This window comes from Onychomys torridus, chromosome 20 (genome assembly GCF_903995425.1).
Source record: "Onychomys torridus chromosome 20, mOncTor1.1, whole genome shotgun sequence".
NCBI classification, from domain to species: domain Eukaryota; kingdom Metazoa; phylum Chordata; class Mammalia; order Rodentia; family Cricetidae; genus Onychomys; species Onychomys torridus.
Window position 1 is genome coordinate 46,563,946 of NC_050462.1, and position 19,076 is coordinate 46,583,021.

Here is a 19,076-nt window from a genome sequence, read left to right on the forward strand (position 1 = left end):
GTCTACCAATGTAAGGTCCAGTAGCCTTCCAGTCCATGTGGCTGGATGTCTCAGCTGGTTTTCAGCACACTGGGAAGCCCTGAAGCGGCTCCAGTACCACTGATAGCGGGGAGCCTCCTCCATCTCCTTTCTGTGGTTGGCCATCAGAAGGTGTGGCCCAGAGTTAGGTGGGGCTTGCCACTTCAGAAGATCCAGATTTAGGGTGGTGCTTCCCACTCCAATGATTCCATTAAGAAAATCCCTCACAGCTGTACCCAGCTGCCTGGGTTTTCGTTAATTCCAGATGTAGTCGAGTTGACAGCCAGGAATAGCCATCACAGTTCGGTTCGGTTTGTTTTACGGTTTTGTCTGTTGTTCTGAATGACAGGGTCAACTCTAGGCCGAGCTGTCCTGGACCTAATGACAGTCTGGATGTGTCAACCTCCTGGGTGCTGCTGGGGTTACAAGCCTCAGACACCATGTCCACTTTTCATTTTCCATGTATTAATGTTTTTAGTTAGCAGATAAGATAATGAGTTTCCTAGTAACATTTTCCTTTTATTCTTTTTATTGTGACATTTCATACATACATTTATATCAAACTTTTTTCACACACTCCCTTTTCCCCCAAACAGCTCTCCCATTGGCTTTCATATCATCTATATTCATTTACTCTCTTGTTTCTCCTTAAAAAGTTTTTGGGGCTGGAGAGAGATGGCTCAGAGGTTAAGAGCACCAACTGCTCTTCCAGAGATCCTGAGTTCAATTCCCAGCAACCACATGGTGGCTCACAACCATCTGCAATGAGATCTGGCACCCACTTCTGTATACATAATAAATAAATTTAAAAAAAAAAGAAAAGAAAAAAATTTTTTTTCAAGACAGTTTATTTATGAAGCTGTCTCTGACCTTGAACTCACAGAGATCCACCAGCCTCTGCCTCCTGAGTGCTGGGATTAAAAGCCTATGCCGTCGGGCAGCTGTGGCACACACCTTTATTCCCAGCACTTGGGAGCCAGAGGCAGGCCAGCCTGGTCTACAGAGTGAGTTCCAGGACAGGCTCCAAAGCTACAGAGAAACCCTGTCTCGAAAAAACAAAAAGAATTACATTGTGAGACCCTGTCTCATATATTTCATATACATATATAGTGTTTATCAAAACACTTAGGGGGGCTGGAGAAATGGTTCAGAGGTTAAGAGCACTGGCTGCTCTTCCAGAGGTCCTGAGTTCAATTCCCAGCAACCACATGGTGGTTCACAACCATCTGTAATGAGATCTGGTGCCCTCTTCTGGCCTGCAGTCATACATGCTGTATACATAATAAATAAATCTAAAACAACAACAACAAAAAAAACCCACTTAGACCTTCTCTCCTACTCTTCAAAGAAAACTATTAAAAGCCATCTTGCAAAACTCCTTATTTAAGCTTCTGTATACTATGGATTATTCAGTCTTCAGCTCCTAAAAAATAATGGATCAATTAAAACTTAATAATTACTGGGGCTACAGAGATGGCTCAAAGCTTCTGGCTTCCTTGGATACTGCACAAACGAGCAACCACTCATAGAGACAAAACACCTTACACATACAATAAAAAAATTACTAAGACTCATTAGTGTGTGTGTGTGGTGTGTGTGTGTGTGTGTGTGTGTGTGAGTGTGTGTGTGTCTCTGTGTGTGTGTGTGTGTGTGTGTGTGTGTGTGTGTGTGGTGGAGGGCTGGTCTCATGTAGCCCAGGCTGGCCTCAACCTTTATGTAGTCAAGGAAGACCTTGAACTGAACCTCTTACCTCCACTTCCCAAGCGCTGGCTTTGCCAGCTTTCACCATCACACCTGGTTTTATGAGCACTGAGAGTCCAACCCAGGCCTTCATGTATGTTTCCAAAGCATAACAACTAAACTCTATTCCCAGCCCCAAATCTGTTCTTAGTGAGGCAGTGTCTCCTATATGGGATGATTTCGGAATTCCCTAGACCTTGTAAAGTTATTACCCCAATTAATCCTGATTTATTCATCCTAATTCTCATTGATTATACTCAAATTCTCAAGACAGCTTATTTTTGCTTTATTTCTGTTTTATGTGTACAGGTATTTTGCTCTTCGGTATGTCTTTGCACCACATGCATGCAATGCCCCCAGAGCCCAGAAGAGGGCTTAAAATTCCCCAGGAGCTGGAGATAGAGACAGAAGTGCTGTAGATGCTGACAATTAAACCCCTGCCCTCTGAAACAACAGTTAGTGCTCTTAAGTGGTGAGACGTATCTCCAGCCCAGATATTATTATTTCTTAATTAATTTATTTATTTATTATGTATGACTGCAGGCCAGAAGAGGGCACCAGATCTCATTGCAGATGGTTGTGAGCCACCATGTGGGTGCTGGGAACTGAACTCAGGACCTCTGGAAGAGCAGTCGGTGCTCCTAACCTCTGCGCCACCTCTCCAGCCCCCGGATATTATTATTTTATAGACTTACTTGTGTATATGCTCTTGTACTTTGTGGAGTCTGTTCTCTTCCACCTTTCCATGGGTTTCAAGGATGAAACTCAGGTTGCCAGGCTTGCACAACAAGCTCATGTACTAGCAGACCCATCTGGCCAGCCCAATCGTGAGTTAAAGTACCTTTCAGAATATTTAAATTTCTCAATGCTTCCTATAAAACGCAGCCAATTAAATCAAGTAAGTGTTAGCCAGATGTGATGGTGCACGGCTGTAAGCCCAATACTCTGGAGGGCTGCAGCAAGTTTGAGATGAGCTTGGACCTACAGAGATCCTGCTTTTAAAAACAAAGACAGGCAGGAGAGATGGCTCAGTGGGTAAGAACATTACCTGCTTTTTCAGAGGGCCTGGGTTCAATTCCCAGCAGCCATATGGGAGCTCACAACTGTCTGTAACTCTGCTTCCAGGGAATCTGACATCTTTACATCAATGCACATATAATAAATTTAAATAAGTTATTTAAAAAAAAAAAAAACACCCTGCAGGTGAGCTAAGTAATCCAGGTTCAAGTTTGTTGAGTTCTTTTGTAGAACTAAGAGATGGTAAACCATTTCTTTAACAAAATATTGGTTTTACAGTATATTCTACTTTCAAAGAATATGAGGTTTTGTTTGTTTTAAGACAGGCTCTCAATATCTAGTCCAGGCTGGTTCTAAATTTGCTAGATTCAGAGGCAAGTGCGTCTCTAAGAGTTCGAGTTGTCTCAAAACACAAGGCTGGGCTTGGTAGCCCATGTCTTTAATTCCAGCACTCAGGAGGCAGAGCCAGGTGGATCTCTAAGTGAGTTTGAAGCCAGCCAGGACTACATTAGGAGACATTGTCTCAAACAAAACAAAAACCCTCACACGATTCTGTATTGCTGTTTTGCTGAGGATGGCTTTGAACTCTTGATCCTGCCTCCATCTCTCAAATGCTGTTTTGCAGGATAAAACCCAGGACTTATTGTTTACTAATCAATCACTCTACCAATCGAGCTACATTCCCACGCTGACTCTAAAAGGGGTGAACTTTAGAACATCTGGGAAGAGCTGGGTGGTGGTGGTGGTGCGCACTTTTAATCCCAGCACTGGGGAGGCAGAGGCAGGCGGATCTCTGAGTTCGAGGCCAGCCCGGTCTACAGAGCGAGTTCCAGGTCGGCCAGTGCTGCTATGCGGAGAAACACTGTCTCGAAACACGCACTCCCCTCCTTCCCCCAAAAATAGAATATCTGAGAAGTGCCCTGGGCGTATCCCTGACTGTCCTGGAACTCGCTCTGTAGCCCAGGCTGGCCTCGAACTCAGAGATCCGCCTGCCTCTGCCTCCCGAGTGCTGGGGTTAGAGCGTTTATTTTCCTGGGGAGAACCGAACTTTCGCTGCGCTAAATCGTCCATTCTAAAATGCAAACAACTGGGATTTAACACAGGCCACTTCTCTCCAACGGTGCAGACGGGGCTCGGTGACACTGGCTGGAGGAGGGATCCGGGGACGCCGTTTTCAACAGCTGCTGCTCCTTCGCGTTCGGTCTCCTGGCGCGTCCCCCGGGGTCAAGGCCACGGCTGGGCGGCTCCAGCCAGGCCCGCGCGTCCTCTTAGGAATTCACAGCCTTGTTTAGGCCGCGTCACCATGACGCCAGGACAACAGCTGCTCGGCTCGCTAAAGGAAGCGGAGGCACCGCCCCCCCACACCGCGGGGAAGGAGTGGAGGCGCCTGACCCGGAAGCGCATGTTGGTCCCGCCCTCCTCGGCGTCCGGCTTCCTTCTGCAACAGGCGTGGGTCACGCTCTCGCTCGCTCTCTTCCCGCCGCCATCTTGGTTCCGTGTTCTCCGCACAGTAAGTGCCGCCAGCCCCTCCGCTCTCTATCCGTAGCCATCCTCCTTCGCGGCGAGCCCGGCGGGCCCCGGGGGATCCGTGTGCGGGGCGCTGGCGGCTGTGTTGGGGGGCTCAGCGCTCCCACTCCGTCCCCGGGGGCCTGCGGACAAAATGGGGCCCGCGGCTGGGGTCTAGGCGTAAAAAGCAGGCGAGGAGGGCTGCGGGTGGGTCGTGCCCGGAAGTTTAGGCGTGGGGACCGGGGAACCATTGCGGTGTTAGCTGGAGAGGTCGGGTGCGCCTGGACTCGGGAAGGGCTTCCCGGGGCCCCGGGCGGGGAGGTTAGGGGGTCACGGCCGGCCGGTGGCCGGGGATTGCCGGGACAGATGGCCCCCCGTGCTCCTCCTGCTCTCGGGAGTGGACCGAAGGGAATCTGGGGGTCCCCGGCTCAGCGGCGGCGTGGGTGTTCGGACGGGAAGGGGGCCCAGCGAGCGCCGGGATCCTCATGATGGGGAGCCAGACCTTGGGCGCAGAGAACGCGCAGAGGGTTGCTGTCCTTGTGACATCCAAGGGACTTGGGCCGCCGGCAGCCAGCTGTCTGCTAAGTGAGGCGGCCCCGGGAGAGGTTTGGTGCCTTTAGCAGCGATCTGAGGGTCGTGTCACAGGCTCACGCTCTTGGCAGTCGCCTTGGGGACGTTGTCTCCCCGGGCCTCGTGGTTGGTTTTCGTACCGGCCCTAGGCAGGTTTTGTTTGATTCCAGAATACTTGTCTCTGGGCCGGGCAGGTGAATTCACCCCAGTTAATTCGGGCTTCCGGTTTATTCCCTTCAGAAATGCCTGGTGAAGCCACAGAGACCGTCCCTGCTACAGAGCAGGAGTTGCCACAGCCTCAGGCTGAGACAGGTAGGTGCCCATAGCTCTCTTGCTGTTAATTAAAATGGATCCTCAAGCCATTTGGTGGGCAAGGTGACCAACACATTTCTGCCTTTTGGAGTTCACTGTCATGTAATGAAGTTTTTTTCAAATGGGTTCGTAGCTGTAGGACAAATTTTAACTGCTATCTTGTCGGCGCTGGGGGACCGCCTCAGAGGAAAAGAATAAAAAATGGTGTCTTCAAGATTTATGGACAGGTTCCCTAGCTTGAAAAGCTCTTCTGTGGAATCTACACATCTTATACGAAACCTGAGCAGGGCAGGGGCTGGGTGGTTCTGGTCTGTTGGAACTGGGTGGCAGAGGCAGGCCAAGGAGACCTGAGCTTTAGTGAAGTTCTGGCCAGCAAGTTGCATCCAGGTTTTAGATAGCCGTGATTGGCACTGAGCCTTTCTCACATGTCTGGATGAGATAGGTGCTCCCTTTGAGAGAGCCCCAGCCAGGGTTAGTTAACTTGTAGGGATTGATAATGCTCAGATACTTGTAGTGGTACTGGAGTAGTTCCAATATATGGAACTCAAGGCTGAAATAAATGTGGTTTTCAACTGAAGTAGAATGTAGTGTGAAGATAGGCCTGAATGCTGGTTAGAAGAACGTTTCAATAGGAAACTTGAAATGAACATGAAGTGGTCTTACCGAGTCAGTTCTGCAGACCTAAATGAGTGTCCTAAGAATACGCCCTCTACTTCGTCTTTAATTGTTGCTCATTGGGCCATTTCTGTTTTCTGTTGGATTGAAAGTTATTTATACTCGAAAGCATTAAAGTCCTTCCTCCCCACCTGTCTGATTTTAGCAGCTGAAGGGATTAGTCCAGCTGCTAGACCAGAAAGGAGGTGGGTGCCCTGACGAGGGAATGGGCAGTAGGGAAAGGAATGGTCTGCAGCTGCCGGGCTAAATAAGGGTTAAATTCAACTCTACACGTGTGGAGGCTGAAATTGACATGAATTTAGAATGCTTTGGTTCTGGCTTTTAAAATTACTAGTTTTAAAGCAGTCCTTAGTGTTGTTAAAGATAATTAGTCTGAGCTTGCACATGTTAGGTATTGAAGGCATACTCATGATATCTGTATTAGTCTCACTGGAATGAATGAAGATAAATCAGGGCCTTGGGTATAGTATAAAAGCAAATCATGTGGACCTTATCCTGCCTTTAGGTCCAGTAAAGCACATTCCATGTTTTAAATTCTAGTTAACATGTTTAGAAGTGTTTGCATTATAGTTAAAAGGCTTTGGCCTACCAATTCTCCCAGAGAGACTGGTCCAGCCACCTCCTCCCTTGTCCTATGAGAACTGGGGATAAACTGGTTGAGTGAGGTTGGGTGTTGTGGACTTTTTTATTATTATTTTCTAGCCCTGCTAGGTATTTATCATTTGTTGGTTCTTTGGTTTAATCCAGTGTTATCTCAAATGGCAGAACTTCCACCCCCTTTTAGAAATCTTAACAGTGCCAAATAGTGGTCTGTTTCAGTAGCATCGTAGGCTTATCTAGATCAAGGAGTGGGAACCTGTATTTTTTGTTTTTTTGTTTTGTTTTTCATTATAATTCTCTTCTAAAGTATGTCTTAACAATTTGGTTAATTCCATGGTATAATTCCTACTTTGCCCTTCCTTGGGTCATAATTAGTTACAATGTTTAAAGAGCTAATATTGCTGAAAAATAGAGTATGGTTTATAGACCTCTTCTGATTGAGACTGGGTGTTTAATATTCAGTATTAAATGTTGAAGAGGTTCAGCTTTAGTAGAACTGAGTTATGCTAGGTATATACTTTTTAAATTTTATTCCAACATAATCAGATCCCACCCCGACCCCTGTAGATTTCCTCATCGTTAACACTGCTCAGAAAGCATTGGCCAGCACCTTTAATCCTGGCGGAGATAGAGACAGCTAGACCCTGCTCTGAGTTCCAAGCCACCTGGGGCTTACATAGTGAGGCCCTGTCTAAAAACAGAGCATTGGGAATAGTGTCAGCTTTGTAAAGGAGGGAGGAAGAAGGCATGTTCTCAGTCCACTCCGGGTTGGTCTTCTAGTCTCAGCTCTTTAGGAAGCTGAAGCAAGAGGATTGTGAATTCAAGGCCAGCCTAAGGTGGGGCCGTCTCAGGGCTAAGGCTCTACAGTAATCTTCCCTGTACTGTGTGAAGAAGCCCTAGGTTTAATCTCCAGTCACAGGGAGGGTGTGGGCCTGTGCTCCCCATTTAGAGATGAGCTAGTCTTAAACCATTTGCCCCACCTTAAAATAGTTGGTTTATTTTTGTAGAACTTAGGAAATGAGAAGGATGTAGTCCACTTAATCGCTGAAATATGTACAGGGAAAGTTGATATTGCTTGTCACCTTTTCTAATCCTGTGTGGTGACCTTCATTCTCAGATTTAAAATTCCATTGTTTCCTGTGAGGCATGTTACCAACTTGGGCTGCACAACTCACCTTTTTCCCCTCCCTTTATCTCCGTTTATTATTTTGTTTTTTATTTATTTTTGCTTTTCTCCAGCTGTGCTTCCCATGTCTTCAGCCTTGAATGTTACCGCTGCTGTAGTGCAGCCTGGACCTCCCCCTCCTTGCTCCCCAGCCCCCCAGCAAAGCCCTCTAGTAACTGCTAATCAGCCTTCCCCGGCCCCTTCCCCTAGCATTTCCTCAGCCCCTTTCGAGCTTCCTTTTCCCCGGCAGTCTCCTGAGACAACTGCACCCCTGGGAGCTGCCCCCCCCACCCCAGCTTTCCTGCCGCACCTGATGATAGGGCCCCCCATCTCCCCTGCTGCCTTGGCTTTGGCCTCTCCCACCATAGGTCCAGCTCAGAAAGGTGCCCGGTCCTCTCCAGCCCCCGTGTCTCTGGTTGCCGTGGCTCCCCGCTCAGTTCAGAAGGGTCCTATATCTCCACCTCACCCTCCCACCTCACCTTCGCCAATTGCTGTAGCCGCTGAGCCAGGGCCATGGGCATCTCTTGCTCCTTTCGAACCAAAGGCCTCTGCTAGTCAAGTTCCCTCTGAGGTAATCCTGAATCTGAAGGGTGCTGCCCCGAGTCCTCCAAATGTGGTCAGTGTTTCTCCTGCCCCCCTTGAGACCCCCCTTGAGGCCCCCCTTGAGGCCCCCCTTGAGGCCCCCCTGGCCTCCGTCCCACCTGTTCCTCAAATGCTGTCCATCACTCCAGCCATCACTTCTCCAATCAAAGGCACCCCCATTTCCTCAGCTCTGGCGCCACAGAGTATAAGCTTTAACCTAAAGAGACCTGTTAGTTCACCTGCTCAAAACACTGTAGCTCCTAGCACCCTCCCGGCGCCCCCTGCTTCTCCGGGCTTGCCTCTTCCACCTTTACATCACAGTTCTTTGGATTCTCCTACCCAACCTCTACGTCAGTCAGGTCCTGGTGCTCTGTCAGATCCTACAGTGAGTAACACCATTTCTGTAGGTCCTTCTGCTGTTGAGGCATCCTGTCTATCTGAGAGATCTGCATTTCCTCCCCTTCCTTCCTTCCAGGCAGGACTCCTTCCTTCCAGGCAGGAGCTGGTTGCTGATTCTCTGGCAGCTCTTTCAGTGGGGGCTCCAGCTTCTGCCCTAGCTCCATCTATTGACCACAGCACCTCTGCTGTTACTGGTATAATCTGCGGCCCTCCTGGCTCCTCAGATACAGCTGCTTCATTGTCTCCTAGCGCCTCTCTCGTTCCCAAAGATTCTTCTAATGCCACTCAGCAGCCTGTGCTAACACAGATTCCTGCTTCTCAAAAAACTGGCTTAAAAGAAACTCCTGTCTCATGTGTTGGAGCGGTCCCGCCTGCTCCGGATAACCCTTCTGCCATTTCTGATGCACCTGCCACTTCCACGTCTCCTCCAGTTCCTTCAGGTCCTGTGGGTAGTAGAGACCTCGCTTCCCCCGCTGTCTCACATGGAGTGCCTGCTGCTCTGGGAGTACCTGTTCCTCCTCTGCTGGCCACTGAAGGCCTTAAAAATCTCATCCCCAATTCTGTACTGGTAGGTGCCCCTGGCTCTGCAGCCCAGGCAGGACTCCCTACCAGAAGAGACCCCGCTCTACTACCCTTGGCTCTGACAGCACATAAAGAGTCTCCTCCTCCAAGTGCATCATCTTTGGGGGTACCTTCAGAAGACACTGTAACAAAGATTGTGGAAGGTTCTGCCCTTGGAGTGAGGGCAGCCCTGAGTGCTGACTCCCCAACTGCTGTTGTCAAAACAGACCCTGTCAGTCTGTCTGTCAAGCGTCCTGTCGCTGCCCCAGCAGTGGCTCCATTTCTTTTAGAATCTTCTGATCCTGAAGAGCTGGCTCCTAAAACTGCCAAAGGTACCTCTGCTTCTAAAGCATCCACTACTACCACTCCACCTCTGGTTCCTTTAGCTTCTGAAGGTTGTCCTATGGCTCCATCTATGGCTTGTCCCCCGACAAATGTTTCTGCTTCTATGACCACTTTGGCATTCGCCCCTGAATTTCCCAAGTCTGTACCCTTTCCTGCTCCTCCCCCAGCTGGAATTTCTTTTTCTGGTGCAAAGACAGTTGATGGTGTTTCCTCTAAGTCATCTTTGGCCTCCTCTCCTGAAGGGCACCCAGGAGACTCGAGTGCTTCTGTGTCTTTGAAAGGCACTCTGGTGTATCCAGCTGATTCCCCATCTTTAGAGACTGGTATGTCTCCTCAGACTAAAAAGCCATCGTCTAAGAAGGGTTCTGCTATCCCAGATGTTTCTCCTGCAAACCTGTCGTCTCTTTCTCCATCTGAGCCTTCCTTCCTTCCTGGGGCTAGTCTTTCTTTTCAAGGCCCTAAAGACTCACTTAAGCTTTCTCCTGTTTCTCCATCTTCCAAAGGGGCCCCTGTGGAGACTTCTACATCCCCCCAAAAGGTCCCAGCAACCTCGTTCTTCAAAGATGCCCCCACAGTTCCAGCAGAAATTCTTCCTTCCCCCCCAAAGACCACAGAAGCTACAGCTTCCAAACTGGTCTCAGTAATCCAGCCCCCCAAAGTGGCCCCTGTTGTACCAGATGTGACTCCCACCTCTTCCAAAAAGACACCAGCCCCCAAAGATACTTCAGCAGCCCTGTTGCTCCAAAGTGTCCCAGCTGTGACTTCTTCGTCTCCCCCAAAGGCCCCTGTGGCCCCACCTCCTACTGGAACCCCTATTGCTCCAACTGAGACTCCCCCTTCCCTCAATGCCCCAATAACCGCAACCCCCAAAGAAGCTCTAGCAACCTCATCTCCCAAAGTTGCCACTGCTATCCCAGATATGACTTCTCCCTCCCCACAAAAGACTCCAAAATCAGCATCCCCTAAGGAAGCCTCAGCTATGCCCTCCAAAAAGGCACCAGAAAGTGTAGCTTCCAAAGTGTCAGCACCCCAGTTCCCCAGAGAGGCCCCACCTGCACCAGCTGTGGCTCCTCCCTCCCCACCAAAGTCTCCAGCAACTGAAGCATCCAGTGAGGCTCTAACAAGCCCATCCTCCAAAGGTACCCCTCCTGCCTTAGCTGAGGGCCCTACCTCTAAAAGGGCTCTCGAAACTGCAGCCCCCAAAGAAACTCCACCTGAAGGGGTCACAGCTACGCCACTAGAGATTTCACCCTCCCCAAAAAAGACCTCGAAAACTGTAGCTCCCCGTGAAAATTCAGCCTCATCCAAAGGGTCCCCTAAGATTGCAGCCCCCAAAGAAACTCCAACCCCTTCAGGCAGGGTCACCACTGTGGCACTGGAGATTTCTCCCCCCAAAACTGGAGCCCCAAAAGAAGTTCCTGTGACCCCATCTCTCAAAGGTGAACCTGCGACTCTAGCTCAGAGTCCTGCCTCCTCTAAAAAGGCTTCCAAAACTACGGCCCCCAAAGAAACTCCAGCAGCCCCATCTGTAGGCATCACAGCTGTGCCACTAGAGATTTCTTCATCCCCAAAAAAATCCTCAAAAACTGAAGCCCCCAAGGAAAATTCAGCAACTCCATCCCAAAAAAAGTCCACAAAAACTGCAGCCCCAAAAGAAATTTCAACCGCACCTTCTGAAGGGTTCACTGCTGCTCCATTGGAGACTGTTCCTTCCCCCAAGAAGGCCCACAAAACTGCAACCCAGAAACAGGGGTCTGGGACCCCATCTCCCATAGGTGCCCCTAATAATCCAGCTCAGAGTCCTACCTCCCCTAAAAAGGCCCCTAAAACTGCAGCCCCCAAAGAAACCCCAGCAGCCCCATCTCTAGAAGGCGTCACAGCCGTGCCGGTGGAGATTCCTCCCTCCTCTAAGAAGGCCCCCAAGACTGCAGCCCCCAAAGAGAATTCAGCAATGTCATCCCCTAAAAAGGCTCCTAAAACTGAACCCTCCAAAGAAACTCCAACCCCATCTGCTGAAGGCGTCACAGCCGTGCTGGTGGAGATTCCTCCCTCCCCCAAGAAGGCCCCCAAGACTGCAGCCCCCAAAGAAAACTCAGCAACGTCGTCCCCTAAAAAGGCTCCTAAAACTGCACCCTCCAAAGAAACCCCAGCAGCCCCATCTCCTGAAGTTGTCACAGCTGTGCCGGTGGAGATTCCTCCCTCCCCCAAGAAGGCTCCCAAGACTGCAGCCCCCAAAGAGAATTCAGCAATGTCATCTCCCAAAAGGCCGCCCAAAACTGCAGCTCCCAAAGAAGCTCCAACAACCCCATCTCTCGAAGGGGTCACAGCTGTGCCACTAGAGATTTCTCCATCCTCCAAAAAGACCTCAAAAACTGCAGCCCCCAAAGGAGCTTCAACTCCATCTTCTGAAGGGGTCACAAATGCAACACAGGAGATTCCTCCTTCCCCCGCTACTGAAGCCCCCAAACAGGCTCCTGTTACTCCACCTCCCAAAGGTGCCCCTGCTACCCTAGCTGAGAGTCCTGCCTCCCCTAAAAAAGCTCCCAAAACTGTAGTCCCCAAAGAAACCTCAGCAATTCCATCCTCCCAAAGGGCTCCCAAAACGGCAGCCCCCAAAGAAACCTCAGCGACGTCATCCCCCCAAAGGGCCTCCAAAGCAGCAGCCCCATCTTCTAAAGGAGTCACAGTTGCATCACTGGAGACTCCTTCCCCCAGAAAGACCCCTAAGATGTCAGGACCCAAAGAAACACCTACAGTCCCACCTCCCGAAGGGGTTACAGCTGGGCCACTAGAGATCCCTTCATCTCCCAGAAAGGCCCCCAAAATGGCAGGCCCTAAAGAAATTCCAGCAAAACCATCTCCCCAAGGAGTCACAGCTGTACCACTGGAGATTTCTCCTTCCTCCAAAAAGACTTCAAAAACTGCAGCCCCCAAAGAAAATGCAGCAATATCGTGCCCAAAAAAGTCCCCCAAAGCTGCAGCACCCGAAGAAACTTCAACCCAATCTCTTGAAGGGGTCACTAGTACTCCACTGGAGACTGCTCCCTTTTCCCAAAAGGCCCCTAAGATGGCAGGACCCAAAGAAACATCAGCAGTATCTCCTGAAGGGGTCACCATTGTACCACAGGAAAACCCTCCCACCCCACAGAAGGCCTCAGCCACTGCAGCCTCCAGAGCCATCCCTGCTGACACACAGGGGGTTGCTGTCTCCCCCAGGGAGACTCCAGTAACCACGGCTGCTCCCCCAGTCAAGAACCCTTCCTCCCATAAAAAGGCCCCGGTGCCTGTAGCTCTTGAAGAAGCTCCAGCAGCCCTGTCTTCCTCAAAGAGTCCAAAAACACCATCATCCAAAAAGGCACCAAAGAATTCAGCCCCCAGAGAGTTCCCGGCAAGCCCCTCCCTTGAAGTTGCCCCCACTTCACTGCCAGAGAGAGCTCCCTTTCCGCAAAAGGCCCCAGCAGCTGTGGTCCCCAAGGAGAAGTCAACAGCCCAGTCCATCACCCCTGTCTCCACAAAGGCCCCAGCAGCCCTGTCTCCTGGAGGTGCTTCCACTGCCCTAGCTGTGGCTTCCCTTTCCCCAAGTCCCCCAGGGAAGGTCTCTTCCTTCACTAAGACTCCAGCTCCCACATCTCCTGAAGGGGCCCCCGATGTCCCATCTCCTCCAAAGGCTCCAGCAACCGAGACTAACAAAGAGATTTCAACAACTCTGTCTCCCAAAGGGGCCCCTACTATCTCTTCTGTGGGTCCTGTCTCCCCCAGAGAGGTATCAGCAGCATCCTCATCTTGCCCCAAGGAGACCTCAGAAACTTCAGCCTCCAAAGGAGTTCTTGCCCCCACCGTTAATGCTCCTTCAGCTCCAAAAAAAGCCCCATCCTCCAAAGAGGTTCCCATTCTCTCAACCATCACTTCTTCTTTCCCCAAAGACTCCCCTACTTCCCCAGCCTCTGTCACACGTAGCACAGGGACTGTTGACCCTCAGGCATCTGAAAAGCTCCCAGCAAAGAAAGACCCTACAGCTCTCAAAGAGGTACTTGCTGCACCTGCTCCAGAAAGTGCTCTGGTCTGCACTGCTCCCCTGCAGAAAGGCCTAAGAGCCAAGAAGAATTCTGCTTCCCCTAAGTGCTCAGATCCCTCTGCTAAGAAAGATACAAAGGGCCTCCTTTCTACAGTAGCCCCAGCCCCTCTGACAGTCCCTGTGGAGAAAGACTCTTCAAAGACTACAAAAGCTCTGCCTGTTGTCCCTGCCAAAGACAGTGATTGTCTCCACTCCCCAAAGAGTCCTGTGGATGCTTCTCCTGAGTCTCAGATCACCCCCCCTCTGGCAGCAGTTACTTCTGACAAAGCCCTTCCTGAAGCTGGGTCAGCAGCATCTGTGGCTCCAAAGCCTACCGCACCAGCCTCTCTGACTCCTGCTCCCTCCCCAGTCCCCCCTCTGCTTCCTAAACAGCCATTTCTTCAGTCCTCACCTGGGTCAGTGCTGGAATCACCCTCTAAGCTCCCAGCCCCTGCTGAGGAGGATGAGCTGCCGCCTCTGATTCCCCCGGAAGCAGTCTCGGGGGGAGTGCCTTTCCAGCCGGTCCTCGTCAACATGCCCACCCCTAAACCTGCTGGGATCCCTGCCCCAGCCCCCTCTGCCAAGCAGCCTGTTCTGAAGAACAACAAGGGTATTTGCCTTGGTTTGCTGTGTGCATGGTGTGTTGCCCACACCCCTCTTGGGGGCTGCCCACCAATACTAACTAGGATGCGTCGCTTTGTACAGTATGTCTGCTTGGGTGTGGGCATAGTACATAGAATGATAACTAAATGTAGACGCTCTAGGAATATGGTACTAAATCTTGGTTTCTATCATCTCAGATAATACTTAGTGTCTTCTGTAAAGTGAGCCAGGCTAAGCCCTGGGTCTAACCATCCTTTTCAGCCTGACTGAGCTGATAGAGAAAACCAAGACCACCAGGCCTTTAGTTTACTCTGATTCCTACCACATCACTAACCCTATCTGTCCCTGGGCCTGGAGTTTGCTTTTTTAAAAGTAAACAGAAGGGAAATCTTGAAGCTAATTTTTTTTCCACTTTTTAGACTTAGTAACTACCAGTTGCCCAGGGACTTCCTTTTCTTAAAAATGTAGAGACATACATGTTTTTTCCTGACCTATGAATGGTGTGGGTGTATGCTTTCTTCCCCTTCCAGTAGAATTTACTGATGCTTGGCCTTTGAATTGAAGGAAAATTAAGATATGTGTATTGTATTTGGAAGTGGGGACCATGGGTCTTCTCTAACAGAGGTGAGAACTGTTAGAGCTGAACAACATGGAGGCGTTCCAGTGGTGGGTGAGATAAGGCAGAAAGCTGTGTGTGCACAGCTGCCTCTGTCTGACCTTCCAGCCTCTTTTTAAAGGGTTTCCACTTAATTGTACCAAAAGACGCCTTTTGTCTAAACATTTCCGGATGGCTGGGCTGGGGATAAAATTTGGAATCACGTGGGTGCTTGGTGTTTGTGCCAAGCAATGGAGACCTTGGAGCAAGGTGACTGTCTCCAGCTACTTACTGCACATAAGCTGTCTGCTGTGTGTGGTGACTGCCCACATCTCTGAGAATGGCTTCCTTCAGTGGGGTCCTAGAAGTTGGAGGCCTCAGGTGGGGTCACAGGAGACGTTAGCTTTGTAAGGCCTTGTGTAAAGCAGCGGTGGCTAGTTCAGGCAGACCCTGATGAGGTGCCACCTTTTAAAATTCTGCTATTGGGAACACTGAAAGTTTTCTGTCATCTTAGGGTCAGGAACAGAATCCGACAGTGATGAGTCAGTACCAGAGCTGGAGGAACAGGACTCCACACAGACAACCACACAACAAGCCCAGGTACTTGTTCTCTTAATAATTTACATTGAGTCAGGGAAGTACTAGAAGACAAGTGTGGTAGCCAGGACCTATCTATCATCTGAGACAGGTGTTGAGTAAAGCCAGTTCTCAAAAAAAGGAGGGTCTGGAGAACCAAGATTGATTATAACAGACATGACTGAGCTGTGAATCTTTGTAAAGCATAAAAAAAAAACACATGGAAACAAGCACCCTGAACTTGGGATCTGTTCAACTCAAAACTCTGTCTTCCCAGCTGGCTGCCGCAGCAGAAATCGATGAAGAACCTGTCAGTAAAGCCAAACAGAGTCGGAGCGAGAAGAAGGCGAGGAAGGTAATTCAGCGGGTATTGTTTCAGCATGCGCCTTTCTCTAGCTCTGTGGAGCTGTTACTGTGCCTAAGACACCTGGTGGGCTGATACAGAACTGGCCGACAGCAAGGCAGGAGAAAGGACAGGCGGGGCTGGCAGGCAGAGAGAATGTCTAGAAAGGGGAAAACCTGGGATTGGAGAGCTAGCTAGCAGCCAGAGGAGGGAAGACTTCAGGAGCCACACAGCTGCAAGCCACAGAGTAAGAGTTAAGATTCACAGAAGCGCAGGTGGTGGGGGCGCACACCTTCAATCCCAGCACTCGGGAGGCAGAGCCAGGCAGATCTCTGAGTTCGAGGCCAGCCTGGGATACCAAGTGAGTTCCAGGACAGGCGCAAAGCTACACAGAGAAACTCTGCCTCAAAAAAACAAAACAAAACAAAAAAAGATTTACAGAAGCAAGAGAACAGGAAAAACCCAGAGGCAAAAGGTAGATGGGATAATTTAAGTTTAGGAAAGCTGGCCAGAAACTAAGCCAAGCTAAGGCTGGGCATTCATAATTAAGCATGAGCCTCTGTGTGTGATTTATTTGGGAGCTGTGTGGTGGACCCCACAAAAGAGTAAAAAACCCCAACAACAAGGTAAGATAGATTTATCAATAAGGTTGGAGTTCTGGGGTGCTGCTACCTATAATCCCAGCACTTGGGACACTAGGGCAGAAGGATTAGGCCTTAAAGGCTAGCTGTGTAGGAAGTTCAGAGCTAGTTTAGGGTCTGTGGGACTGTCTCCACAAATAAGGCACCATGGTACAGCTCCTGGTAATTGCTGCAGCTGAAAACACTCAATTAGTCTTCCCTTAATAAATTTAACCCAGGTAAAGTGCTGTGGGTGTTGAATGTGATATTATGTTTCTTTCTTCTTTTTTTTCTTTCTTTTTTTTTTTTTTTTAAAGCTGCTTCTAAAGTTAGAAACTTAATGTTCTGTTCTCTTCTTTAGGCTATGTCCAAACTGGGCCTTCGACAGGTTACTGGGGTCACTAGAGTCACTATCCGGAAATCTAAAAATATCCTCTTTGTCATCACAAAACCAGATGTCTACAAGAGCCCAGCTTCAGACACCTACATAGTTTTTGGAGAAGCTAAGGTTGGTGAAGGTTTGGGGTGATGGCTCCAGACCAGTATTACTGTTATTTGGGGTCAGATAATCTTTGTTGCAGATGTTTGGCCCCTTCTCATGCAGCTGTGATCTCTAGACACAGCGCTCACTTACTTCTTCCTACAGTGAGTCCAAAGTGAGGGCAAATACTGTTAACAAACAGTGCATGGCCTAAGGTGCAGTTTTTACCTAGACAAACAGATCTACTCATGTGCCTCTGTTCTCTGCCCTGTAGATTGAAGATTTGTCTCAGCAAGCACAGTTAGCAGCTGCTGAGAAATTCAAAGTTCAAGGTGAAGCAGTTTCAAACATTCAGGAAAATACTCAGACTCCAACTGTACAGGAGGAGAGTGAGGAGGAAGAGGTACGCCGCAAAACCTTGTGAACTTTTATTTAGTCTGTTTGTGCCTCACACACTGCGGAAGTCATTCTTATTAAGACTCTCTCCCTCCTTAGGTTGACGAAACAGGTGTGGAGGTGAAGGACATAGAATTGGTCATGTCACAAGCAAATGTGTCACGAGCAAAGGCAGTCCGAGCCCTGAAAAACAACAGTAATGATATTGTAAATGCTATTATGGTAAGTGGCCTATGTCTGTTCCTTCCCTCCCAGTCACTTAGGAGCCTGAGATGCCTTAGAATATAATGACCTGTTTGCCCATAAATGCCTCTAATATCTTTTCCCCCCTTTACAGGAATTAACAATGTAACTATTTGACAGCAAGGACACTTCCATTCTCCGCCTCCTCTCCTCCCTTTTTTGGTGTTTCGAAAGTGGAACTACAGCTTGGTTTGAAATTTGTACTGTTTCTATCACTAATAAAGCTATGGCTTCTTGTTGGATGAACTTGGTAGGTGCTTGATCTCTTCCCTCAAAGTAAATTGAAGGTGCTCAATTTTAACACTACCACCACCTTTAGGTGGGTGCGAGTGAGTGTGTGTGGACAAAATTATTTTTAAAAAGTGTGTGTTGATCTGGCCAGGCATTTAGGAGGGAGGAGGATCTCTGAGTCTGAAGACAGTCTACTCTATCATGTAGGGAAGCTATCTCCCCTCGGGGTGACAAGTGGTCAGCACACCTGTTTTGATGGTGAGACAGGGCGCAAACTGTAGCCCACACTGGCCGGGAACTCTAGCCCAGGAGGGCTCAAATTCATGTCTGTTCTTTTGCACCGACTTCTGTATGTTGAGATCACAGGTGTGAGCTACCACACCTGTTTTGGATTTTGTTGTGTTTGGGGCTGGAGAGATAGCTTAGCAGGTATGGGTATTGACTTCTCCCTGAGGATCCAGGTTCACTGCTGCCTGAGGTGAATTCAGGCGATCCAGTGCCCTCTTGTAAACTCTGGCACCAGGCACCCAGGTGATGCACAGACAACAAGTCTTTTCAAGAATTGCTGCATTGATTTGTGTGGGGGTGTGCATGCATGCCATGGAGCACCATGAAAGTAAAAAGGCAGCTTGCAAGAGTCCACTCTCTTCCACCACATGGAACTTGGGAATCAAACTTAGGTGTCAGGCTTGGTAGCAAGCTTATTCATCAACTGAGCCATTTTGCCAACCACCTAATTGTTTTATTTTGAGACATCAGACGTGCTCTCTACATATCCCTGACTATTCTGGAAGTGACTAGGTAGACCAGGCTTTTTTCTTGAATTCACAGAGATCTGCTTCCCAAGTGCTGGATTTAGGTGTGCACAACTTCTCACCATTTTTGAGACCTACTATGTGCCTGGCATTGGCTACACCAGGAAACTTGTTCATCCATGTCTTAGATTCTACTGCTGTTTAGAGACACCATAACCATGGTCGATGGTTATTTATTTTTTGGTTTTTCAAGACAGGGTTTCTCTGTAGCTCTGGCTGTCCTGGAACTCGATTTGTAGACCAGGCTGGCCTTGAACTCACAGAGATCCACCTGCCTCTGCCTCCTGAGTGCTGGGATTATAGGCGTGTGCCACCACCGCCCGGCTATAAAAGAAAATATTTAATTGAGGCTGATTGGCTTACAATTTCAGATGTTCAGTCATGGTGGGAAGGATGGGGACATGCAGGCAGTCTTGGAGTTCTGCATCTGGGTTGACAGGCAACAGGAAGGAAATGCCACACTGGGCCTGGCTTGAACATCTGAGACCTCAAACTCCCTCCCCTCCCCCCAGTGACATCTATGACAAGAACTGTCTTCTAGCAGAAAGGATCATGAGTTCAAGGCCAGTCTAGATTGCATAGTTCCAAACCAACTCCAACAAAGTTGGAGCCTGTCACAAACCTATAAA

At 49.3% G+C, this 19,076-nt stretch overlaps 1 protein-coding gene across 4 annotated transcripts; it reads left to right on the forward strand.

The window, feature by feature from the left end:
• Positions 1–4,202: 4,202 nt before the first annotated feature.
• Positions 4,203–17,647, forward strand: Naca (nascent polypeptide associated complex subunit alpha). Of its 4 annotated transcripts, none has more exons than XM_036169789.1 (8): positions 4,203–4,285; positions 5,092–5,163; positions 15,257–15,342; positions 15,596–15,673; positions 16,643–16,789; positions 17,037–17,165; positions 17,258–17,380; positions 17,496–17,647. In XM_036169789.1, the coding sequence occupies exons 2-8, from the start codon at positions 5,094–5,096 to the stop codon at positions 17,508–17,510; spliced, it is 648 nt and encodes a 215-aa protein (XP_036025682.1). In that variant the 5' UTR covers positions 4,203–4,285; positions 5,092–5,093; the 3' UTR covers positions 17,511–17,647. The 4 variants fall into 4 exon arrangements, with proteins under 4 accessions (XP_036025682.1, XP_036025683.1, XP_036025684.1 ...); XM_036169790.1 differs by lacking the exon at positions 4,203–4,285 and adding an exon at positions 4,292–4,488; XM_036169791.1 differs by lacking the exon at positions 4,203–4,285 and adding an exon at positions 4,292–4,472.
• Positions 17,648–19,076: the final 1,429 nt, after the last annotated feature.

Excerpts from the sequence above, each read along its gene's own strand:
- Naca (XM_036169792.1), top strand. The coding sequence starts at position 5,094 with ATGCCTGGTGAAGCCACAGAGACCGTCCCTGCTACAGAGCAGGAGTTG. Across the intron at positions 14,155-15,256 it reads TGTTCTGAAGAACAACAAGG|GGTCAGGAACAGAATCCGAC; the intron begins GTATTTGCCTTG and ends CTGTCATCTTAG. Across the intron at positions 17,166-17,257 it reads AGGAGAGTGAGGAGGAAGAG|GTTGACGAAACAGGTGTGGA; the intron begins GTACGCCGCAAA and ends CTCCCTCCTTAG.